The 26,497-nt window shown below is 42.1% G+C and overlaps 1 protein-coding gene across 1 annotated transcript in view; it reads right to left on the bottom strand.

The window, feature by feature from the left end:
- Positions 1 to 26,072, bottom strand: part of LOC138287290 (spindle assembly abnormal protein 6 homolog) — a 248,489-nt gene extending 222,417 nt beyond the window's left edge. Inside the window, exon 1 of the mRNA XM_069227650.1 lies at positions 25,618 to 26,072. Coding sequence (XP_069083751.1) covers positions 25,618 to 25,682 — 65 coding nt within the window. The 5' untranslated portion in view covers positions 25,683 to 26,072. The remainder of the gene's footprint in view (positions 1 to 25,617) is intronic.
- Between the last annotated feature and the right edge of the window lie 425 nt (positions 26,073 to 26,497).

Consider the following 26,497-nt stretch of genomic DNA (forward strand, 5'->3'; position numbering starts at 1 on the left):
TTATAAGTTGCTTAAGTGCAGTGTAAAATGGCTGTGAAATAACGTGGATGTTATTTCACTCAGGCTGCAGTGGCAGTCCTGTGTAAGTATTGTCTGAGCTCCCTATGGATGGCAATAGAAATGATGCAGCCCATATGGATCTCCTAGAACCCCAATACCCTGGGTACCTAGGTACCATATACTAGGGAATTATAAGGGTGTTCCAGTGTGCCAATCAGAATTGGTTAAATGTCACTAGCCTGCAGTGACAATTTTAAAAGCAGAGAGAGCATAAGCACTGAGGTTCTGATTAGCAGAGCCTCAGTGACACAGTTAGGCACCACAAAGGGAACACATTCAGGCCACAACTATGAGCACTAGGGTCCTGGCTGACAGGATCTCAGTGAGACAGGCCAAAAAAACTGACACACAAGTGAAAATGGGGGTAGCATGCCAGGCAAGATGGTACTTTCCTATAGTTTTTCTCTATTCAGAACTGTAAATTGGGGTACACAAAGACCTACGGTATCTGTATTATCTTACAGTAGATACGCTGACCAGGCCTGGCCCTCTTGGCGCTCCCGAGATCAAGTGCATTCAGGACTCCACGGCTCACGGAACTTCGCCTCTGCAGAATTACACTGAATTTTTAATCAACTTCGCAGAATGCCGCGGAGTGGAACTCTGAACTCAACCCAGGCCTAATGAATTTCTCAGATGGTTGTGGGGATTATGTTGTGACACTAGATATTGGGATATTATATAAAGATATATTTATTAACTGTTATGTTGGAGGGTGGCATATTGCCAAGTATTATTGCTGTTTGGGCAGGTGAGGCGTGTTTAGGAACTTTGGAGGTTTGTTGAAACTTCAGGTATTCAAGACATCCTACAAATCGAGCTTTTCATATTGTCTATCTGATTTCTCCTGGAACACCTTTGGGGAAACAACACACTTGTTCATAAATACTCATCTATAATTGTATATGGAATAGAAAACAAAATGCACAACAAGTTTATTCACCATCCCACGCAGGTACCTATTTTTATTAACATGGAATTGAGCATGAGGTTATTCAAAGGGAGGAGAGGGTAAGATAGCATTGTTTAGGACATTTGCTTTTTCTTTCTCCTCAAAGTGACAGGGATACAACTGTTCAGATAATTCCTATTTGTTCCTATATGGAATAAAGATCTAACTAACCATGGTTAAAGAGTGTATTTTATAGTGCAAACATTTTGGTCAATAAACAAAAATAGGTGCAAATTATCAAATGATTAAACCTGTAGACAGCAGCAACACAAACCTCAAAACACCAGTTGAAAAAGAATGACTGTCAAACCAAGAAAGTATTTTTGATAAACATTAGTCATTATAACAAACAAATCAGGTAAAATTAATAAATTCAGCTAAATTAAGAAGAGACTTAAGTGAAAGCCCTAACCACAAACAGCTCAGCTCTCATTTAATACAAGAGATCAGTGATGAAAATGATCAAAAACCTCTAATAAGTCACACAACCTGAGGATCTTTTTACATCTTTTAAAACACTAAATGTAAACAATCCAGTCCACAAACTATCCTAGACTTGCATTTGATTGCAGACTTCATCACTTCTAGATCTGAATGAACACAGAAATGTTGTAATATCAATACAACTTTGGGGTCACTTCTTGACCTAATTGCTTCCATTCTGTTTAAAAATCACAAATCATTTTATAAGTTTTACATTCCCCTAAATCAAAATGGTACTCCACCAAAATAATCACCTTGTCACACTATCCATATAGACACTGTGCAAGCATTGTATGTCTCTATGTGTGAAAATTGGTAGAGAACAGCTGCTGCTTGCATATTCAGAAAACATTTAGGTCATTCCACAGGATATGATAGAATGTTTCCACTTCACCTAGACAGTAAAGGTATGGTCAATTACTTTTTCAACAGTCATTGTCAGCCTGGCCAAAACCAACTACTGCGTCCGAGTAGTTCAATCATTGACTCATACTTTTTCAGGTTCTGTTTTCTAAATAGATTGTTCACATTTCTCTTTAGACACTTCATAAGTCCTGTTTCAGCATTATTCAAATGTTGAAATGATCACAATAAAATATTTTTTAATCATCAGTGAAAAACACCATCACCATTTTTGAATATGTACCAGTAATTATGGGATGCAAAGTGCTTGTTCATCCTCATAAACCTGGCTTCACACATCCAGGCATAAACGAGCAGACATTCACAACTGCCTCACTAAACAAAGGCTTCCAAAATTCTGAACCAAAAGCATTGGTAAAGAAATGAAACTGTAAATGGTATCATAAAAACATCGGCCATTTTGAATACTACGACTAATAAGGTGTCTTCACTTTTGGAAGGAAAATGGACAGATTTTGCTCTGACTCTCAAATATTTAAGTGGAGAGACCACCACCTTTTGTGTGTTTCATTAATTTTCCAAAAGGCACAGTGTAAGTATATCCACTAATGCTCACAGTTGATATCAAATCACTACATTAATCTTTATAGCTTTTTATCTCAGACTTTTATCCTTTATCTCAAATCACATGTTAAACGTTATCTTTTAATGGAAGGTAAAGTGTCAAATACTGGTTTGATGAAAAAAAGAACACTATGTGCATGTTGGAATAAAACTGCACTCCATGTTTTAATTTTGCTTTTTACAATTAATGAATCAATACTATCGGTTATTGCATATTGGCTTTCTCTAGATGTATGCATTTACCTCTCAGGTGCATTATCCAATAATGATTTTAAAGCCACCTATTGCGATAACAATAAGCAACTGCCTACTGCAGTCTTCTGCTGTACTGTGTATTCTCCCTTCAAGTCACGCAAAATGCTTCTGCACTACTTGTTAATGGGGGGAAAAAAGTATCTGGAGTCAATCAGACTAACCTTAAAGTAACTTGTTTGTCTACATATAGTTCTTAAAGAAGGCCCGCTAACTCATGCCCAAGTAGGACTATGAGAAATTCCACAACAATAAAAAAACTGTTAAATGATAAGGTGTTCCCTTCCCCTCAGCTAGGTAAAATTTATGCTACATTCTTTCAGCATTGTATACCTCAAATACTTGTATTGTTTTGTACTTTTACTAAGGCATTGAAGAGGATGCAGAGAAGACATCTCCTTAAATGAAGATTTACTGATTTTTATGCTTGTAGAGTTCTATGGTACAGCCAACGTAGTGTTCCAGCATAAACCAACTGTAGTCGCTCCGCATAGGAGCAGTTAAACTGTAAAAATATACATCCTTGATAATTTCCTCCTTGATTTTTATTGATTTTTACAAAGTAAGGAAAGAGAGTGTTACACTTCCCTTTCAATTAAACATTTAAGTGGTAGATCACCATTGTTAAAACCATCAAAAAGAAAAAGGCTCTGCAGGAGGTGGCATAGGGGTCACGGACAGTGCAGCATATCAGTATAAAAAGGAAATGTACAATGTGATGTCAATGGTTGCAGGACATTGTTTTGAGGGCGCTTCAACACAATAGAGGAATTTACAATAGTGGTCTAATGGGAAGGCAAGAAATAGGAGTTTGGGTTTAGGTATGGGCTATGAAGGAAGGAGGGGGAAAACATAGGTGTATTGTCAAGTATACCTCTACAGGTGCATGCCTATTCAAGTTGGGAGACAATCATTGGGAATCCACAGTTTGTGTGTGCGTTGCAAGGCATCCTAGAGGTCTGCAACAAGGATTTGGCAGAGTTCTCATTGTTCATCCCTCCTTATAGAGGTGTTCTCCACCCTAGCCAATACTGGATATCCTTATGCTAAGACATCAAAGAAGGGGGTATTGAGAATTTTCACCGCTGAGTCATAACTCAGAGTACCAAAAGAAGGGAAATGTCAAGGGATCAGGTGGGAAGTTTGGCCGTATCTGGCCTGGGGTAGCCACCTAGGCGGATGTCTCACAGGGAGTGTCTGAGTGGCCACTCTGTAAGCTGGTGAGTTTGGAAAGTACTCCAGTCCAGAGGGGTCTCAATCATTTGTGGAACAAGAGCATGTGAGTCAGGTATGCCCCATCATCTGACACTGGGGTCTTTCAGGGAGGCTGTTGGAAAAAGTGCCTGTAATTTCACAGGGGGAGATATGTTCCATGGAGAAAGCAAGTTTGGGTAAACTTGAAGCATGCACTGCACGTAATTTGAGATGGGTACTGCAGCACTACCTGTCATTCTTTGCCACTGCGCTTAGTTTGAAGCCCCTCCTCCCAACTGTGTCTAAGGGTAAGCAATGATAGCTCCAAATAGGTTTGGATGTTTCTACAGAGCCAGGTGATAAGCCGCCTCCCATGGCCAATGGTATGGTGGGTCTGCAGTGCAGTGTCAGTCATAGGTTCCTGATAAGAGGCCTGCCAGGTTTAATGTGTGGCCATTCATACCCTGCCACAGGTAATGAATTCTCCTGCAAGAGCCTACACATGGTTAAAAAGTCCAGCAGAAGCCCATTTTCAAACAGGTCCCCTACGGTGGAAACCGTCAGTATCCCAGAATGCAGGGTTTTGGAAGGAAAGTGCATTGGGGTGAGTCAGGAATCCCAGCAGTGGAAGTCCCAGAGCATAAGTGGATGAAGCCTCTGCATATTCAAGGAATTACACAGACAGGTGTGCACCATGTCCATGAGCAGGGCACACACAGATGGTATGCCCTCTGTTATACAAACAGAGCAGTGCGTAGTGCTCCATTTTCTATCTGGTCCACTGTGATGTCCATATCAGCCAATTAAGGTCCTGCTAGTCTGGAAGTGAGCCATTGCAATCGTGCCATATTATAAGAGGCCCAAAGTCTGGTGCCCCGAGATCACTAAGGTCAGGAGTCAGGTAATGTTTCAGCAAAGAAATGTGGTGATGACCCTTGTTCTGGATAAAGTCAAGGAGTAAAATTTTGAGGTCCCAAAACGTCTTTTAGTGGACCAGCAAGTTTGCAATGTGGGATAATAAGCATGGGTGGCCAACATCATGGAGAGGGCAATGCACCGCATTATCGTGATAAGAAGAGTGTTCCAAAGGGTACTGGGACACAATGACATCTCATTGGTCTGAAGCTGCACTTTAGGAGGTCTTCTGGAGTATGAAAGATTTTAATCCCAAGATATTTAAAGGTGTTTTGACCCACTGGAGGCAGACCTGGCAAAACATGAGTTGACGGTGAAGGACGCACTGGCACAGTGGTAAAATAAATGTATTTTCTTGATTAGCCCTGAGGCCAAACAGGGCATGGAAGGCATTCAGGATAGCCGTGAGGAACCATATTAAAGGGGTGAAGAAACATATTATTCACATATAGGCAGTTTTCTGGTATATGAGAGAAATCTCTACTACTTGTACATGTTTTCTTAATCCTGGGAATGTTAATCAAAGCTCAGTTGGCACAACATAGAGCTTGAGTAGGACTGTAATATGAAAGACTTTCCACCAAGTATAGTTTCCCATTTTGATGTGCTGCCATATAAACCATACACATAACTTTAAACAAGTACTGTTTAGCCATTGGTTATCGGTGAAGCTTTGATAAATGCTGAGAAATATATTGTTGTCTTTCAGGCTTAGTATAACACAGGCCACAGCACTCTGTATGTCACATATTCTGTTCAAGGTAGACAGTGGCAAGGCCAAGAAAGAAATGGCATTGTCATTATCAAGATAGAAGGAAATGGATGCTTATATCAGTAGATTTTCCTTTGAACTCTGAGCAGCTTGAGAATGAACAGCAATTAAAAGTGGTCTCATGTACATGTGGGACAAAAGTCGGGTGCTTACTTAAAGTCACATCTCAATAAAATGTTAAGTGAAGAGAAACTCCTAAGCCACCAAAGTGCAAATTACAAATTGAACGTACACAGATGTACCACATCTTGCTTTAAAATCATAGAACCAAATCTGCCAGGCCTCTCACCAGTCCTCCGTGAAAGTATTCAGCTAACTTCCCATAAATAATGAGCAAATCATTTTGAGGAAAAAAATCTAGTCCTTTCTATATGAATACATATGCAAGAAAATTTGAGATTGCTGCCAAGCTTAGATAATTCTACTAAGCATCCCTAAAAGTAGTTAAGTCTTCCTATTTCCTGGAGCCTTAGATGCCTACTGACTAACATAAATAGCAAGGTATTAATCCAATCTAATGGAAGGACCTCCGATCCCATACCTGAAAGGCAGGCAAGGCTCTGCCTGTTTTCTGGATGCCAATCCTTCGGGTTGATGGAAGAGTTAGTGCCAAGGTCAGCAAATCTGTCAATTGATCATACCAAGATGGTGTGATTGTTTATCTTCTTCACTCTGATAGTAACAATAATCATTGATTTATGCTTCAACTACCTAATTATCTCAGCGCATGCTTTTTTTATTTTTTATATATAATCAGATGCAATGGCTTCAATAAATAGATTGAAACGTATTTCTCATCTCTATATCTGCCTTGGCATGTGTGAGAAGTTGTATAACTGAGTGAAAGGGGTATGGTCTGTTCACCATGACTTTCCAGAGGAGTCAGAGTGTCACGTGCCACAAATCACCTTTACTTTCTAAGTTTGGGTGAAGCACTGCAAGCTAGCCAGGTGTCAGGCCTACAGCTTCCATACAATATGGGACTGACTCAGCCACTCACAATCAGTGGTGCTGCTGCCCAAAACTATGCAGTCTTAATCACAAAATGGGAACCGTATGCCACTCTGACCTCCTATGACATGCTGAAATTGGCTACTTCCTGACTGGCTTATTTACCCTTCTCTATAAGATCATAGTATAACATGTGGAAATACAACTATGGCATAGAAAGTTGAATGTCACCTGTGAACTACAGCATTTACTGAGCATGGCGCTCCTCCTACCACACTATCCTGAATGCTGCAGTGTAAAATCTGCAATGAGGCCTAATAAAATAACCTTTTTTGACTAGTACAAACCTCTTTCAAATACATTAGCCTTGTCGACTACAAGGAAGGGTTAGTGGTATTTAGAAGTTGAACATGTAGAAAATTAATGTTACCATATCCAGTAACAAGGTATAAAAAACAATTTTTGTTGTGGCAGGTCTAGCTGCTCTGTGTAGAAAATGAGAGTACAGATCAAAATACTAATGCTATTATTTTTAGAATGGGGCAAGCTCGAAATATAATTAAACACCTATTTTAATAGTTATTAAAAATCCATTGGTAAAGTCATATTTTTAATAAATATAAAGGAAAAGTAACTTTTAGAAAGTGTTAGAATCCATTTTGAATTGCTTCGTTTCTTTTACACGTGTAAGTTTGAGCTTTTGTTGTCTCTGAACGCACTGTCTATCACATATGTTATCTTATGTATATTTGTTTAAGTAAAATAAGCCTGGTTCCACACCATAGGCTTGCAGCTGGTTTCTTTCCCTAACTGGGGCACTGTACTCATTATAATTGTGTGTTCAAAATAACTAACTGGCCTCGGCTGTGGTATTTTGGGGAGGGAAAGGCTGATATCTATACCTTTGAACCACGTAACCCTTTGAAGGGTCTCAAGAATGTGGGGAGTCAGGCAGCTGCAGAGGGGAGGCAAGGACAAAGCTGGGAATGGAACCGGTGTGTGGAAACTGTTTAACTCCTTAAAATATCTGTATGACGTATATCATTATTTACACATTTTATGTATCCTTTGATGTATGAGTATAAATATCACTGTTAAACGCTTCATGCTAGCACACTTTACTTCGGGCCTGGGATGCCAGTGGTAAACCTGTCCTCTTTGCTGCAGCAAAAATAAACAGACCTTTGGTCATTGATTTTTCACTCCGGCTCTCCGTGTCAAAAACTCCTTTGTAAATGCATTTGTAAGTATCTGCAAATATGTGCATTTGACAATTTGGCGCCCGAACAGGGACCTTCCAGTGGATATCTTCAGTAGCTCTGTCAAGAGACGTGCTGCCAGTGGGGGGACGCCGTTCCGGAGGTGTAGATTCCAGGGGCCCCTGCACAAAGACTTAGTTTCAAAAGCAGCTGCATCTTATCCACCGGGCAGGCCTCTCCCCGCTTTCTCATGATGTCCCAGCGAAGTCCCTGAAAACATCGGTTTTTATCTTGACTGATTAGTCTGACACGGGCGGCCGGAGAGAAATCCAGGAAAAAGCAGATAGTCAGGTAAGACTGTTCCTCGCTGGCTACTTGTCTGCTTTAACTTGCATTTGAGAGAATAATTGTTTTTGGATAACTTATCACTTTTGGGAATGATTAGTTCTTGGTAAATTTGCATTTGTACAAGGTACCATTTGACAATTTGTATTACACGTGTTTTTCTTGTTTGAGTAATTTGCCCAGGCCTGGAGCAATTTGTAAGTTGGTAAATATTTGAAAAAGGTTTTTTTTTTTTTTTCTTTGGTGCACATTTGAAAAAGGTTTTCTTTGGTGCACATTTGAAAAAGGGTTTCTTTGGTGCATGTTGCATTTTGAAATTTGGTGCGTGTTGTCTTTTGAAAATTTAAAAGGTTAGATATGGGAAATAAGAAATGTTGGCAAGCGTTATGTCTTTGTTTTCGCCGAAATCATGTGCCACGTTTAGATAAAAAGCAACCGATCCCAAAAGAGGGAACACCAGGGTGGGACATGTTAAAGGATTATGGCTTAGAGAATAATTTGTATAATAGTATATGGCGCAGGTATACTAGACATTGTCCTGACCTCCAGTGGCCGGAGGATGGGTCTTTTGATTTAAAGAAACTAACCTACCTACAGGAATGTTTGTTTCATAAAAAGGCTAGACAACATATGTTTGAGGTATACAGAAAATGGGAAATGGAGGCAACTAAAAGAAAAATTAAATCAGATAAACTGATAGAGAGGGAAAACAGGAGAACCATCATGCAGAAGGCCGCCTTGTATCACCATTCCCAAACCCAGAAAAGGATTGAATCTGAAGATAGAGTCCATAGGGCCCAGGTGGAGGGAAGTTATGTATCAAAGCCAACAGAAACCAAACATGCATTAGAGGAAGATGAGGTAATGCTACAGCTATTAGATAATAGCCCTACTGCACCTCCACCTTACACACCCCCTGCAGTAGCCCAACCTATCATGGGGGCACAGCAACAGCAGCAAGGGCAAGGGCACAATTTGGGAAATCTAGGTGCACCACTACAGCAGCATGTGCCACAACCACCACAGCCTCTAGCCCAAGTTACCCCAATAGCCCAAGTCCTAATCCCTCCGCCACCTGCCCCACCACTACCAGCCAGCACTGCAAGGTTACCAATAATGTCCCCTGCCCCTAATACCCCAAATGGACAACGCCGACAGTGCACAGCCACACACTCACTTTCACCCATATGGAGCACACCTATTAAGTCGATTTCGCCCCCTCGTACCCGCTCCACTATTGGGGATGGGGAAAAACGGGTTATCAAGAATCAGTCAGAGAACTGGATGTCACATCCTATTTACACCCACACCGATATTATGGACACAATACAACAGATGTCACATTTTGGACAGCAATTAGCACTACAGTATATGATTGAAAAATTGGAGAGGGATTGGAAGTCTTGTATTACAGATTCTACCCCTCTCCCTTATGAACAAGAATTACACCAATTATGGCGGGACAGTGTGGCTTGTATTCTTGATAGTAACAGCATAAATGAGGGAGTACGCATTTGTGTCATAGCCAGGGAAGATGTTCTCAATATATATGACAAGGGGTACCCAATGAGGGAAGTGCACCCTGATATGCCCACTGCAGCTGCAGTTGCAGCAGCAGCTGCCGCCGGACAACCAGCTCCCGTGCCGGTGGCCCAATTTGTCCATATACCATGGAAAAGGGAGGAGGTAATGGCTATAAAGAAAGACTTGCCAGACCCTCGAAAGAATCGAGCTGGATTCTATCGGGACCTTAGAATTGCCATTTCCACCACAACCATGACACTCAAAGACATTGACTATTTTTTTGGTGTTTTATTGGGTCCTGAAGTTTGGCATAAAATTAGAAGAGTAGATGATGCACCTACTTTGGGAAATACATGGGGGGGTTTAGAAGCACAGGAAGCACAAAGGGCACCAGGAACCCTGCCGCATCAGGATATTTTAAATTTACCTAACCGGATATTGACTAAGTTAGAAACTGTTATACCTCTTCAGACTGTGGATTGGGGAAAACTTGCCACTTATAAACAGAAAATAGGTGAAGATGTCCCAGATTATTTTACTAGAATTGAACAAGCTTTCATAGATTTTAGCGGTCAAGACCTCGCCACCGTAACAGGTGTCACACTATTTGTAGAACGCTTTGTTAATGGCCTTCTACCTGAAATATCACAAAAATTAAAAGCAACAGAGAGTTCGTGGATGACGAAGGGACAGGCAGATATTTTACAGATGGCACAATACTATGAGAGCAGGTACAAGGAGGAATTAGAAAAGAATGAGAAGTCAGTAAAAGAATTGAAGAAAAAGGTATTATTACAGCAGGCATACCCCCAGCGGGATACAACCCCTCAGCAAAGGGGTGGCCCACCAAGGGGACGGGGAAGGGGTCGAGGCCGAGGTACATCTGCACCACCCCAAGACCGCCGATTAAATATCAACCAATGTGCCTACTGTAAGCAGGATGGACATTGGCGTGATACTTGCCCATTACTGGAAGGAAGACAAAGTAGGTCACTTCATAGAGGGAACGCGGCAGGTAATGCACGAGGACGAGGAAGAGGTAGAACTGATCAGAATTCGCAGAATGAGAATCAGGTCCCGCGTAACACTAATATTTTTGCTGATGATTCCTTTTCTGAATCCTACAATTATTAGGACAGCCACAGACAGGGCCAGGGGCGAGTAAGTATTCCTGTAGATCAGAATGGTCCCTACATTGATGTAAAAATCAAAGGAGAGGGCCATAAGTTTCTTCTAGATACTGGTGCCACCAGAACATCTATTGCACATTCTGCAGTCCCCGGGGCTCCCCTGTCTGGGCTTCATACCACATCAATTGGGATTTCTGGGATCCCCGTGGTGAGCCCCATCTCAACACCTATGAGAGTAACTGTAGGCCCATTTACGGTACACACGCCACTCTCTTTAACATCAGGTTGCAATGAAAACTTGTTTGCATTAGATTTGTTAAAGAAATTAAATGCAGTTATTCACTGTTCAATGGATGGTGTCTATGTAACTATGGATAGTGTTTCCCCAACTCGGTGCATGTTCTCACAGGAATACGACTTACCCCCAGAGCTAAAGGAAATAGACCCTCGCTTATGGGCCAAAGGCAAGAATGATGTAGGCATTATGGATATTGACCCTATTGTAATAAAAATCAAACCAGGTGCCCGGTTACCTCGTGTTCCTCAATACAAATTACCTAAATCAAGCGAAAAAGGGCTCAAGGCAGTCATATCTGATCTTGTGCATGCAGGTGTCATAAAGGAAATAGTGAGCAGCCCATGTAACAGTCCAATCCTTCCTGTTGTAAAGAAACAAAATGATGCTAATAGATTAGATGGTGAGCAATCAGTTACTGATAACACAGTATATCGATTAGTTATTGATCTCCGAGAAATAAATAAAATAGTAATTCCCCAGTTTCCCGTGGTCCCAGACATGAATAGTCTTTTCACCATGATTCCACCCTCTGCGTGTTTTTTCACCGTAATCGATTTGAAGAATGCTTTCTTTAGCATTCCAATTGCCGAAGAATCTCAATATTTGTTTAGCTTCGCGATTTTTGGTAGATCATTCGCGATGACAAGAGTTCCTCAGGGATTTGTTGAGTCCCCGAGTATATATAGTCAATGTCTTAAACGTCAATTAGACCAATTCAATCCACCTTCAGGCTCTGCATTGTTGCAGTACATTGATGATATTTTAATTGCCTCAGATTCCATGACACAATGTAAGACTGATACTGTTGCATTATTACATCATTTAGCACCTCTGGGCCATAAGGTGTCCCTCCCAAAATTGCAGTATTGTAGAGAGGAGGTCACCTATAAAGGACACCTCCTCTCTAAGGAGGGAAGGAGATTACATCCAGACAGAATTAAACTGGTTCATACAATGACTGCACCACGCACCCCTTCTGAAGTCCGAGCATTTTTGGGATTTACATCCTTTTGCAGACAGTGGATTCCAAATTTTTCACTTATAGCAAAACCATTGACTGCTCTGACACTTTCAGATGTGCCCTCTCCTGTACCTTGGACTGACAAATGTGAGGAGGCTTTTCAAGATTTAAAAAAGGCGATGTGCTCTGCTCCTGTATTGGGTAATCCGGATTACAGCAAACCATTTGTTTTATTTGTGCATGAAAAGCATGGCTGTACATTGTCCGTTTTGACACAGGATCAAGGTGGGAGACAACGCCCTTGTGCATACTTCTCTTCCACCTTGGACACTGTGGCGCAAGCTTTGCCTACTTGTCTTAGAGGAGTGGCTTCTGCAGCAGCTGCGGTGAAACAAAGTGAAGGGTTTGTTGGTGGCAATCCGCTCACTGTGATGGTTCCTCATGCAGTTGATATTTTGTTAAACAAGACACAGACGCAGCACCTCACCAGTGCTCATCTAACGGGTTACGAATTAACATTGTTCAGTCCAAATATTACTTTGAAGCGGTGCAATGTCTTGAACCCAGCTACGTTACTACCCCTCCCTCAGGACAATGTGGAATTTGATCATAATTGCATTTTTGCCACTGAGGAAGAAACCAAGGGACGGGTAGACTTAACAGACACTCCCCTATCTGACCCACAGGGAGAGCTGTTTGTAGATGGGTCTTGCTTCAAGTTACCAGATGGTACGACCACTGCAGCCTATGCCGTCACCACAGTAAAAACAGTGGTTGAATCTCATAGAATCACGCAAAATTCGGCACAGGCTGCAGAATTAATTGCCCTCACCAGAGCTTGTGAAATAAGTGAACATCTTAGTGTTAATATCTACACTGATAGCCAATATGCGTTTGGAGTAGCTCATAATTTTGGGCGACTCTGGGCGAATAGAGGCTTTATCACGTCACATGGCACTACCATTCAGCATGGCAACTTGATTGTGACACTTTTGAATGCTCTCAGCCTGCCCCGTCAGGTCGCAATCATTAAGTGTAGTGCCCACAAAAAAATTACTGATGATATAGGACGAGGAAATGCTTTTGCAGATGCTACAGCGAAAGCAACAGCACGAGCACCATTTGACAATGCATATGTTGAGAGTAGCATCAAGAGAGAGCCCCAGAACAAAGTATTAGAAAATACCATGCAGTGTATAAGAGATATTCAAGCAGAAGCAACAGCAGAGGAAAGGGAACAGTGGGAGAAGAACGGTAGACTAGACAGTGAGGGTTGTTACACAGATGACACAGACAGAAGAAGATGGATGTTACCTAATTGTTATGTACACGCTATGGTTACTATGGCCCACAGTCCTGCACACATCAGTGCCCAAGGCATCAAGACAACTTTGGACCATGTTTGGAGTAATCCTCTGATATCCAAAGCTGCTAATAATCTGGTTAAAAGTTGTATGGTGTGTGCAGTGCACAATGCAGGAAAAGGGACCCCTACGCCCCCTGGCCACTTTGCCCCTCCTGATCTCCCCTTTGAAGCTATACAGATGGATTTTATCCACATGGAACCGTGTAACAAACTGAAATACGTGTTAGTGGTAGTATGCATGTTTTCAAAATGGATAGAGGCCTACCCATTAAAAGACAATGGTGCCCTCTCTACCGCCAAAATATTACTAAAAGAATATTTTCCTAGATACGCATTGCCACGATTAGTCTGGAGTGACAATGGCAGTCATTTTGCTAATGAGGTAATGGAGAAGGTCTGTACCGCCCTTAACATCAAACATCGATTTCATGCTGCAAATCACCCACAATCAGCGGGCCTTGTAGAAAGGTATAATTACACCTTGAAGAGCAAAATAGCTAAGATTTGTGCTGAGACCAACTTAAAATGGCCAGATGCTTTGCCCCTAGCATTAATGTCCATCAGGATGACTGCCAGTAGCAAGTCACGATTATCCCCCTATGAAGTTGTCATGGGGAGGCCAGCCAATATCTGGGGGGTACCACGACCAAAGAAGCTTTCTGAAGTGCAATATCCTTTGTTTGTAGAGTAAACAATTGACTAAAGATTTGCGTTTGATCCACCAACAGGTCAAGGCCAGCCTACCGACTCCTCTTGAAGGCCCTGGTCACCCTTTTAAGCCAGGGGATTGGCTTATGACAAAGAATTTTCAAAGAACCAACAGTCTTCAGCCCAGGTGGCGGGGGCCAGCCCAGGTACTGCTTGCAACACAGACAGCGGTGAAAGTGGAAGGAAGGAAAAACTGGATACATGCTAGCCACTGTAAGCGTGCACCAATTCCACTACAAAGTACTCTAACAGCAGAATTACCATTGTCTCCTGATTACAGAGAAGTAGGGAGACAGGAAACACCTCCACAGGTTTCAAGTGCTACTTCTGCTTCTGAGGTGACACAGCAGCCCAGTGACGAAGAGTTGCTGTTTGAAGATCAACAAACTCATCGATACAACCTGCGTCCTCGCCCATCCAAATGAACAGAATTTTGAAGGTGCGTAAGGTGGTGACCCCTACGAAAAGCTACATTTACATCACCCTGATAGCTCCTAGCTTGGAATTGCAAACTGAGGTCTCTTCTGAATGCCCAAGGAATCCTTTGCTCAGCAGAATACGGCACGCCTGCCTTTATGAAATACAGTTCCCCGCTTTCACCGCCACCGGCATTTCCGATGCCATTGATGTACCAGCATTAAAACGAGCTATCCTCACTGTTGTTACGCACACTTTGGGCGACGAGGTTGTAAATGACTGTGATGACTAAATTTTCAGCATGAACAGGAACACGGGTGACTAGCCTGTGCAACGACACCAGAACATTTGTCAGAACAATTGTCTCAACGAGAACACAAGCATAGTGGGATGCAGCTTGTGCAACGCTATTATCTGTGTTAAAAGCAGTGGGTAAATGGAGTTAACAGTTCTGTGACTGGCGAGAAAAACCAAGTACCTGTTCTACGGAAGCGGCCAGCCATTAGGGTTGGTGCGGTTTGTAGTCCCAGCGGTAAAAAAAAAAGGTGCCCTTTTCTGTTTAATACCCAAGCACATCACTGATCTGGTTGAAAATTGCTGGCCTCCGCCATCATTTTTGCTGAGACACTGAACGAAACTGACAAACTATACTGAAGACGAACTTTGAAGTATCGCGACTTACTCACTGGGAGTTGAGACTCACCAGGAGTTAAAACTCGAAAAGGAGAAGATAAGGGATCTAGGATCAAGCCAACATCTATTGTCCTGTATTTGAAAAACTTGTTCATGGACCAACCAGTGCAGCCTAACTGCTAGAGTGGAAAGCACGGCGGTGCTGAACCCTAGTGGGTGTGAACATTGAAGGAAAATTTACTTATCTGTATCTATACGTATATGAATATTAGTATAGTGATATCAATATTTTGCATTTACATATTTGGTAATTGTGTGGGTATATTTTTGAACACACATAGGCGGTTGAGACGAGTAAAACGTTATCATAGAAAGGTTGTAGGACCAAGGAGGAGAGCACAATAAAATTATGAAAATATATCCATTTGGCAGGACAAATATCCCTCTAGAGAATAGAGAAGAGTGGCCTTATAACTATTTCTACAAAACAACAATGAAGTACCTAGTGACCCTTATGTTAATATGTATAATGTCCAGTGGTGTTGCATCATTGTTGCAAAATCCTACCTTACATCCATTGATAAAGGTTCATGGAAAATTAGCGGAGACATTAAGTCTCACTGACTGCTGGATTTGCCGGCACTTGTCTAGACACCCTGAGGATCCTATAGGCCTTTATGAAGTACCAGTATCACCAAGCGAATATGAAAGAGGGGAAGTGTGTCTTGTACCAAATACCACTTGGAGATGTGACCAACAAGAATATCAATGGTACCCTAGGTGTGCGGTACTCCCTAATACCCAGGCAGAATACAAGCTCTCCCCGATGCCTGGAGAGAATGCCACACTTAAAATGTTTCCCATATGTTTTGGTACCTATTTTTATGGGCACAACCCAGAGGCAAAATACATGGGAAAGATCCCTCCTGAACAGTGTGTTTACACTTTGTTATTTGATATAAAAACAGGGAATTGGGATCTTGAAGGAGAGGAGAAAATAGACAGAAATTGGACAGCGTTAATTAATGGGACTCATCAAAATTACACTGTAAATTATTGGAACCTGACTGTGGGAGAAAATGAGATTCTGGTAGATCCAGAAGGATTGTTATATGATCCCTCCAGAGAACAAGATAGAAATGGGAAAAATTCACCTGTAATATTATCCCGGGTTTTCCTTGGCCCCCTCTGGACGGCTAGATGTTCATATGTTGCACCCTGGGCAAATGTATCATTGCTAAATACAATCTGGGAGGATTACAAGTATTGCAATAATTCTGAGCATGACACCCCAGAGGGTGTAGGATTGCCCCGAATAAAATACAGCATTATAAATTCACAAATCCAGGGAGGCATGTACTTCGTATGTGGAAGAACTGCATATAAAGTACTACCTCTAAACTGGGAAGGGATATGTTCACTGGCATATTTGGCACCCAACATTACTGTGATATCAAATATATCATCTTCCCAGCCCCTTAACATGGGGAGTTTTGCACATAGGTACAAACGAGGGACACCCATACTGGAGGAGCGAAAGAACTGGGTATTTCAAGTGCTACATGTTCTTATTCCAGGATTTGGAATTTTCGATTTACAACTGGCAATGATGAATATGTCAGCTGAATTAGCCATTGCATTTAATGCCACCAGGGAGGCCATAGGAAGTGTACAGATAGAGATAAACTCTGCAGCCCAATTGGCGATACAAAATCGGCTTGCCCTAGACTTGATTACAGTACAACAAGGAGGAGTATGTGTTTTAATCCAACATCAGTACCAGCAAAAGTGCTGTTATTTTGTCAACAAGTCATCAGAGATAGAATTGGATATTGGGAAAATAAAAGAAGCAGTACAGGTATTTGAAAAGGGGGGCCAATATGAAGGAGGCGATTTGAGTTTATCATGGTTATGGTCTTGGTTTGGGGGGTGGGGCTGGTTGTTTAAAGACATACTTTTTATAATAATAGCTATTGTATTAAGTTGTTTGTTAGTACAGTGCTTACCTGCTTTCTGTTCCTGTTTAAAATTGTGTAAACTTCCGCCAGTGAAAATACTAGAAACCAATCGAGCTATGATGCAGAGAGAAGAGATAAATTCCCTAATGGCTATTGACCCCACTATCCTCACTACAGATACTGGTTGCTCATACCCATCGGTTGTTTATGTCCCCATGAATGCAAATTTCAAGGAAGTAGGAGTAAAATTCAACATATATGAGGAAATTTAGAACTATTCAAACGTTGATTATGTTCAGAAGAAAAAAAAACTCAAAAAGGGTCGATTGTTACAATCCATTTTGAATTGCTTCGTTTCTTTTACACGTGTAAGTTTGAGCTTTTGTTGTCTCTGAACGCACTGTCTATCACATATGTTATCTTATGTATATTTGTTTAAGTAAAATAAGCCTGGTTCCACACCATAGGCTTGCAGCTGGTTTCTTTCCCTAACTGGGGCACTGTACTCATTATAATTGTGTGTTCAAAATAACTAACTGACCTCGGCTGTGGTATTTTGGGGAGGGAAAGGCTGATATCTATACCTTTGAACCACGTAACCCTTTGAAGGGTCTCAAGAATGTGGGGAGTCAGGCAGCTGCAGAGGGGAGGCAAGGACAAAGCTGGGAATGGAACCGGTGTGTGGAAACTGATTAACTCCTTAAAATATCTGTATGACGTATATCATTATTTACACATTTTATGTATCCTTTGATGTATGAGTATAAATATCACTGTTAAACGCTTCATGCTAGCACACTTTACTTCGGGCCTGGGATGCCAGTGGTAAACCTGTCCTCTTTGCTGCAGCAAAAATAAACAGACCTTTGGTCATTGATTTTTCACTCCGGCTCTCCGTGTCAAAAACTCCTTTGTAAATGCATTTGTAAGTATCTGCAAATATGTGCATTTGACAAAAGTTACCCTTTATCTGCCTGAACTGTGAGAAGGCTAATTAGCATAAGCCTCAGACTGTGCTCAAGCCTGTCAATGGGTGCATAAGAAGTGTGAAAATCCTCCCAGAAGCAAATAAAAGGCCGACCTGAATGAGCAGAGATGACTCCTTTGAGCTCAACAAAATCCGCTAGGAGTGTGCTGTGGGCATCACATTGACACCACAGTGTCAAATACTGTTTATCAGGACTGTGAGCAAATTGTAATATTTAGGGTACACTTGAAAGGAAAAGAACAGGATGCCAATACTATTCCTGTGTGTCCCCTACCTGGTTGCTGAAGGACCCAGCTTTTGCCCGACAAGACTTCTATCTCTAGGTTTGTTATGGGTACAGTTTCTACTTTAAAATGGATTTTAGTGTTCACTGTGGGAGGACACGATAATATAGTGCACTCCCCAATCACACCCCCCAGCCTTAGAGGCAAATTTGGTGTGGCCCAGGATACCATTTTTGATTAACCTTTACACATTGCATTTTGGTCCTGTTTGCAGTAAAGCAAACAGAAACTACTGCAAAAGGTAGGTAGGCCAAGGCTTGGGAGCTTTTGCTCCATTGGTTAGAGAGGAACTCTGAATGTCTTGTTGTGTCACACACCCACGAGCTGGTCAACTCTACAAAGCTCTACCTTCGTGCAGCCTTTGTCAGAACACTGCTGGACTTGCAAACGGATTCCAGACAGGCCAAACCTGCTGCACTTGGCATGGACAATCTGTGAGAAGGACCTGAGGAGGCTGAACCCCCTTCCACTTGAAATCCAAGAATTTCAAAAAGATCTCCAAGGATCATGGGGCTGATTCCCTGGGTGGGTCCAGGAACATAACAAGTGGAAGGAACATTCCTGTGAAGAATTCTAGCTAATCAGTGGCAACTGGACTGGGCTTTGCTGATGCCACTGCCTGGCACTCTGAGAGCTAAGGTCTTGGGAGCTTTGGAAGTGTACATCTGTCATTGTTGGGGCACCTAAAGAAGTTTATGAACATTTTCAAATGTGTTGCTCCAGAGCTTCAATGGAATTGACCCCAGGAGGTATCCAACTGACAGTTCCACAGTTTTGAATCGAGTTTCAGGTTTGTCTCGCAATAAGGGGAGTTTATCTTCAGAAAAATGACAAAGTCATTTTTCATACTTGTACTTAAAAACTTTTTTAATCTTCTCTACATCCAGGCCCTATTAGGGCCACTGTTTTTGTTGTATTTGATCTGCTTTCCATCATACTTGGCCTCAAATTGCACCATGGTCCCGGTCTACCACGACCATTGACTACCATTGCTGTTTTGCGTGTTTTGGCTCTATTTTCACTTATATCGTTAAATGTTCATCTCTCTGATTTCTATTATTGGATTTTTGTCATGTTTATGCCATTTTGCTTCTATTTGTTTCCATATTTTTATAAATTGGTGTGTTTTTTCTTTATTGTTTTGTGTTTTACACTTTTTTTTTTTTTTTTTTTTTACTATTTTGGTACTTTTAAAATGATTTACACATTTTCTCTAAATTGAGCCTGTCTGCTCTGTGCCATAGCTACCAGGGATTGAGTTCGGGATTATAATCCTGAAACCTTTGACTGGACGTAACAAGTTAGTGCCTACATTACTTGTTGTGGGCTACCGTCCACCCCAATTAATAATTTACTTTCTTACACTGCCGATCTTTTATATTGGTGTGGTGTAAATACTCTTGCCCCAGATTGCATTAAGTGTCGGTCAGAGTAAGCAGGTTCAATGTTCTCCAGGAGTGTACAGAGAAAAGAGGATCTCACCTGAAAATATTTTTACAAAATGAGCCTCACACTGCCCTTTAAATTACAGTATCATGACTTAGCAAGCAGGGTAATTCCAGCCATTAACTTTATAATACTAAGTTCTACTAATAACTTGACTTTTAAATAGCAGCTAGTACAATAGTTTTACACTTTCAAATGATTGTATATTACGAGCATTCTTGTTATTCAATTAATTGTAGCTAGTTTATATACATGCAAAGGATAAAAGGGTGAGTTAGCCCAGCTAAGGATTCAAACTCATGAAAGATCTTGAAGTCTTAACGTAGTTCAAGAAAGGTCAAGAGAAACATAAGATTGTTAGCCTAAGGTGTTGTCTGTTCAATATAATATGACTGATTGGGTAAAAAACTGGCATAGACTTTGTACCACTAAATGTTGAATTGATGTCACATTATACCTATTTCTCTATGTCCAACTAACCCTTCACTTGTATCTCCCTGTGATTCTCTCACTCAGTCCTCACTCCTCCTTTCCCTTATGTTCACCCTCTCCCAGGACATCCTCAACATGTCACAATTTCTCTATTACTTCACTTACCCTGTTGTACTTTGCTGCTTTCTAAATGGATGGAAAAAGTGCAAGCTGAGCACCTGACCAACCACAGGCAGCAGCAAGTTGTTTAGGGTCCTGTTCTGCTTTGTATACTAAAGAAAGCAGAGCCCCTTAGGTAATATCCAATGATACTGAAGACACAGGAAACCATATATTTGCATGGTGATGCTATTAATAGTGAGTCCATATCCTCAGGGGATGGTTGGGGGTATTCGGATTCCCCCCGCCCGATTACAAATGTTAAGTTAATAAATGTACATTTTCTAGCTCCATTTTCCAAATATATGGGCATCACTGCTTCATATCAGCAAGGAGTGAAAAGAAAGATGAATGAATGAGAGAACTACGAGACCATGATACCAGATTGCAGGCTGTGTAAATGTTACATCATGTATGCACCAATCAGGAGACATATGCACTCTACAGAAACACTGAGTGCATAGTCCATTACATTGGGCATTAACTATTCCCAAAGAGAATATTCTTTACCTTTTTGTAATGCAGGGATAAATCATAAAATTGAAATGTTAGTGAGTGTCCATAAGAAGGTAGCCTGTTGAATGATGAGTGTTTCTCATTTTTCATGAATCAGTGATCTATTTTTCAGAAGGTAGGCACAGACTAACACCCCCTTACACAATATTAATTAAAGGAAAACACTAAAACTTGAAATGGGTATTTAAAAGCAGGGTTTCCGCACATGAAACTGGACACATTTAGTAAAAGGGTTTCAAGATCATTAGGTTTTCCCCTATCAGCAGTCTGATTTGTTACAAAATAAGTGCAGCGGCACAAACTGTTTCTTAGGAGCTCACAGTCAGTGCTGATGAATTCCAGAGTTGCTAAATACCAATGCTGCCTACTCTTGATTCCACCCGTTTTACTATTCCACTCCAATCCTATCTCACTCTTGCCAATAATGTTTTATCACTGAATTTTCCCTTTCTCATTGTTACCTGTTTTTATATTCCTGCTTTTTGATCCTTTTTTCTACCTTCTTATTTGTTTTGAGGAAAATTCTGATAATGAAACATAAGCTTTACTGCCAAAAAATGAGTGATGTACGTCACTGCATAAATTAGGCATTGACTAACAGCTGATGACTTGAAAATTACTGCCAGTTCAAGAATGTAGCTCTGCATGACTTACACAAACAGGAAAATCGTGTCAATTGGCTGGTTTAAAAAGGTTACTAGTAGGTTAAATGAAATGTAACATCAGGAAAAGGGAAGAGAGATAAAACAGACCACAACTGGATTCGGAAGGCCAGAAATCAGCCAAAAGTAGTAGGAAAATATTGAGGAATTACTTGACAAGTATTTACTTGCAGCCTCACCTTGGTAGGCTGTAGGCAGCAGCTATTTGGTCATGTCACTTTCTACATTGTGGTCTCCAGTTCTGACTGGATGTATTGGAGAGTGACAGTCATTCAAGCTTCATTCTCAAATGCATGACCTCAACTGCAAGCAGGAAGGACAAGCCTTATATTTGAGCGCCCCCCTCCTGTGGTGGTGGTCAGGCTCTGCGAGTTGCCTGACTGAAGGCCCTTGGGAGTATCCTGCCAGGCTGTTGGCCTTGACTGGTCAAGAGCATACCAGTCAAGCCTGCATCTGTCACTGTGGATTGGGAATGGTGTAATAACAGTGCAGATCAAAGAGACTCTGGTCAGGGAGGATGGTAGCTGTCAGCACCTGGACCCATGAGTGGGTAACACTGGTATGTCTGCAGGTGGAAGGCACTGGCTCCAACAAGCTTCAAGGCTGGGCCAGAAGACACTGGTAGGTGATAGAGCATCCTGCATCCGTTCAACTGAGGGCTTACTACATTAACTGCAACATCACCAACCTCAACTGTGCAACAAATTGCCATGGCTGCCAAGGCAGAAACGAAGCTGATGATGCCCAAAAGATTTATGTGCACAACTTAATATTACTGTGCCAGGAGGGGAATGGGCAGTCTCTACTGTTGATAGATGATAACACTGTCTGCAGAGGCCAGCAGGTGCATGTCCAGGCAGGCCCTTATTCTGCACTCAACCTCCACTTGTCACTCTAGTCAGTTTGCTTTCCAGTCTAAAAGGAGCATTCTGCCTACTCACACCCCAAGATGACTTGACAAGCACACCATCACAAATGGCCTGACCACTCAGCAGCCTCCAGCAGCTGAAGGCAGGGCTAGACTGGAAACTAAACCCTTGCCCTGTAAAAATTGTTATACCAGCCACACACCGCACTGAGCGAGTGAGCTCAGTGAGTGAATCCAATGCTGTCCAGGGTATAAGGGATCACCTCTAATCAGGGGTGGCTGGTGATTTTTCAAAGAAAGTGTTGGGAGGGACATATCAACCTCAAATTGGATTGACTAAGCTTTCTTTCAAGCCTGAATTCCACTGGAGTGCATGAGGCTGTTTCCCACTCATACAGTTAAAGAATATTGGGCCAAATGGGGTTTATACAACACTAGTCTCAAACATATGTCAAAAGCCACAGGTTCTGAAGGTGGACTTCTGAAATATTACACTACTTTCATAGTTTAACAAAGAAGGCTGGCCCACCCAAGTAATATTCAGGGTTCACCTATCCCAAAATAGCTTGAGGAAATGGTGATAAACTGGTGTTTTTTTCAACCCAAAATTCTCTAAGATTTAAAATGCCATACATACATTAAATGGACTTTCTCATAGCTATATTCTTCTCTTTTACAATTTTACTTCCTGACACTTTGCAATCCTGCCCTTCTAGACAGTTTCTCAGTCACATCTTATAACTGACTTTCTCCTTTGAAAATGCATGGCAAGGAAATAAAAAAAAAATACACAAATCTCCCAATGTCAGGCAAAAGAAAGCAGACCTGCAGGCAGCAGTACTGATTTCCCCACAAATACTTGTGTTTGTGTCTGTCTGGATGTTCATTTGTATGCACACACATTCATTTTGTGCCGAAATGCCAAGATTTTCAATTCATAAAAATAATGGTATGTTGCTATCTAAAAAAAGTTTACAGTTTTAAAATAAAGAACATTATTCTCCTAAACATAACTGATCCCTTTATTGAAAAATTAAAATTTGGTCCTGACAGACAAGCATTTTATTTTCAGTAAATGGATGTCTGGTGCTCAACCATCAGCTTGCTGTTTTCATCAAGCATCCCCATGTACTCCTGCCACACAATGAAAGTACCACAATCACAAGCCATGGATGCACACCGACACTAGGAATTACCAACAATGTGTCACCCAAACAAAGGTTGGTAGAGGGCGTGTCACCCTCACATGCAGTTGTAATGAGGATGCTTCTCTCTCAGAATAAAATGCTTGTTTTGTACAACTCTAAGTACTGCAATTTGCCACCTCTAAGTGCTGTGTATGAAGGGTATCTCATTACCTCAGTTTACCAAACCCAGAGGGATGGAAGGCTGACTTGGTTGACAAAAATAACTTATGACATGCAACTCTTACACAGATGTCAGGGTGAGCGTGAAACTGACAAAGATAAGCCAAGCAATTGAAGGTGGATTTTGACTAAAACAGCCAGTTTGTCTCAAAACTCAATTTCTGTCATGAAACAGGAAAAATGCAAAGTTCTGTAAAATTCCACAGTGATTGCTATCTATATCACCTAGTCAGGTGTTCAGTAGAAAGGGAGCTGAAGACCGAATGAACAGAGACAATCTTCCCATGCCTGGAGGCTTCTTAGCCCTTTCAACTGATTGCTTTGCTTCACCCTTCAACAATAAAAAGAAACTAACTCACTGCCTCATGCGTTGTCCAGGGTAGCAGAGGCAGTGCTTCTGCACTTGGAGTTTCTCTATGATAATTATCATTTGGTGTGGGCCAACCAGTGCTTGTAATGCAAGCACGAGGCACACAGCAGAACACGGTGTCGTCTCCATGTGCCTGTATTGCAAGCTCTCCTTACGAGGCTCACGCGAGAGTGCGTGCACAACGCTATCGCGTTCCCAGCGCGCATGCTAGATATTCGTAGTGAAACCAGCTCAAGGATCCCGAGAAAGGTAAGCATGCATTTAAAATGATGTAGGGTACGGTTGAGATTAACACAGAGCCCACTTCAATATTTTAATTACATGTTTAGATCACTTGTGGGCAGAGGAGAGCTGAAACCAGCATGTATGTCTTCGGATACCAGGGAAACATTGGTTTGCAAATCAGCCTAACCAGCCCTGCTCTTTAAATAATAGAAAACCTGACCTAACACCAATCAAATTAAGAGGGGCCCGGCCCCTGTCCACCTGTGGCAGGCTCACTGCACACCTAAAGGTAATGCTCAGCAGGGCTAGTAGGCGTTCAGTGAGATTTGAATCAGATGGGCTGCTACGTTTTACTGGGCAGAACAAGGACTTTGCGGACTGAAATATATTTATGGGATATTACTAGCACTTCTCAGCAAGTCATATATTCAGTCTAATGGGCTGTGCAGACACGACTGGGATAGTATTGTGTGCAATCACACAGTACGGAAGGTTTGTTGCGACAATTAAAGACGAGTCTTTTGAAGTACTGATCAATAGGGAGTACTTCAAAAGACTCAAGTCTTCAACATTGTCGCACTAAACTTCCGTACTGTTCCATTGCACAATGATTCCCTGCAAAGATATAATATATCTCTGCGAAGATATATTGTAACCACGTTTTCTATTGCGGGAAACGAAAGCAACAGCGTAACTCAAATACAAACAGTGGGCTTTTCTAATTAACTTGAGACTGTTTTCCCAAGAGGTGCGGAATTCTCTTTGATTTTAAAGTTATAAATATTCCATAAGTAGGCAACAAAGGCTGTGAATTTGTGGTTTTTCAACTTTCTAGGCGCGTTACAGAAATATAAAACCTCAGCTGCTCGCACCTGCCAGAGGCGGTACACGACCTGTAATTGTGTGCCTTGCCCTTTATGCGCATTTGTTCAGTATCAAGTATTATATTACCACACTGCGCATGGTGGAACCCATCTGCACGCAAGCCTTACAGTTTATTGACACTTGGCTGAAAACTGCACGTGGAACAGTCACGTCAAAACTATTTTTTTTTAATTGTGGTAATAAGGCCCTTGGAGGAGATGGCTATCCTCGCGACCTCTTAACCCCGCGGAGCCCCGGGCCTGCAGAGCATCTGCATCACCTCACCGGCACGGGGCTGCAGACGTGCAGAGCGCCGGCCTCGCTCACTCACCTGTCCTCGCAGTCTTTGCACTTGATCACAATGGAGACCAGTTTGCCGAAGAGCTCCTCCGCCATGCTGAGCCCTTTAACTTTCAAACCCGTGTTTTAAAAGGCTGTCGCATCTCCTCCGCAGATGGCCTCCTCGGGCCTTAGGGTCGTCGCACGTGAGCCCGCGGTTTGTACCCTGCTCTCCCGTATTAGCGAGCGGTGCTCTCTCAGTTAAGTGGGGCTACAGGTCAGCTCCCCGGGAATCACCGGTTGTAAGCGTGGCCCCGACAGGAACTCCCGGGCTATGCACGCCTCCTCCACCTGAGTAACTCCGATATCACCCGCCTCCTGCGCTCGCTCTGAGGCCGGGTTTCCTCTTTGCTCCCGTGGGGATTCGCGCCACCTTCCCGCCGCCCGCGCCCGCAGCCCTCCTCCTCCCCGCCCGCAGCACCCTCTCCACTGCCAGGTCAGGAATGCGCCTGCAGGCTGTTTAGGTTCGTAGGAGGGCAGGCACCTAATTCACGGTGTGCAGGAGAAAAGGGACTCTTTATGGACAATGGGAGTGGCTGGAGGGGACAGAATCACCCTTTTCTTACGCCCCTCTTGTTTTACCTGTAAAAGTTTGAAGTCTTCCAAGTACTGAAAGCCAGTGTATTGACAGAGCCGTCCAAAGCCAGCCTTTCATCTCCCTGGTTTTGGTCTAGTGGCTCGATGGGTAATTTAGTGTATGCTTCATCGCTTAATAATCATAACTCCACGCTGTGCCGCGGGACGCTGCTTTTAAGTACTGACATGTCAGGCAGTTTTTTTGTATATAAATTGAAATGTATGTTTTAACGCAGAAACTATAAAGGTGCTGACGAATTGTTCATGGTGCAATTTTGTTTTAATTTGCATACCCG

The sequence above is a fragment of the Pleurodeles waltl genome, chromosome 1_1 (assembly GCF_031143425.1).
Source record: "Pleurodeles waltl isolate 20211129_DDA chromosome 1_1, aPleWal1.hap1.20221129, whole genome shotgun sequence".
In the NCBI taxonomy this organism is placed as follows: domain Eukaryota; kingdom Metazoa; phylum Chordata; class Amphibia; order Caudata; family Salamandridae; genus Pleurodeles; species Pleurodeles waltl.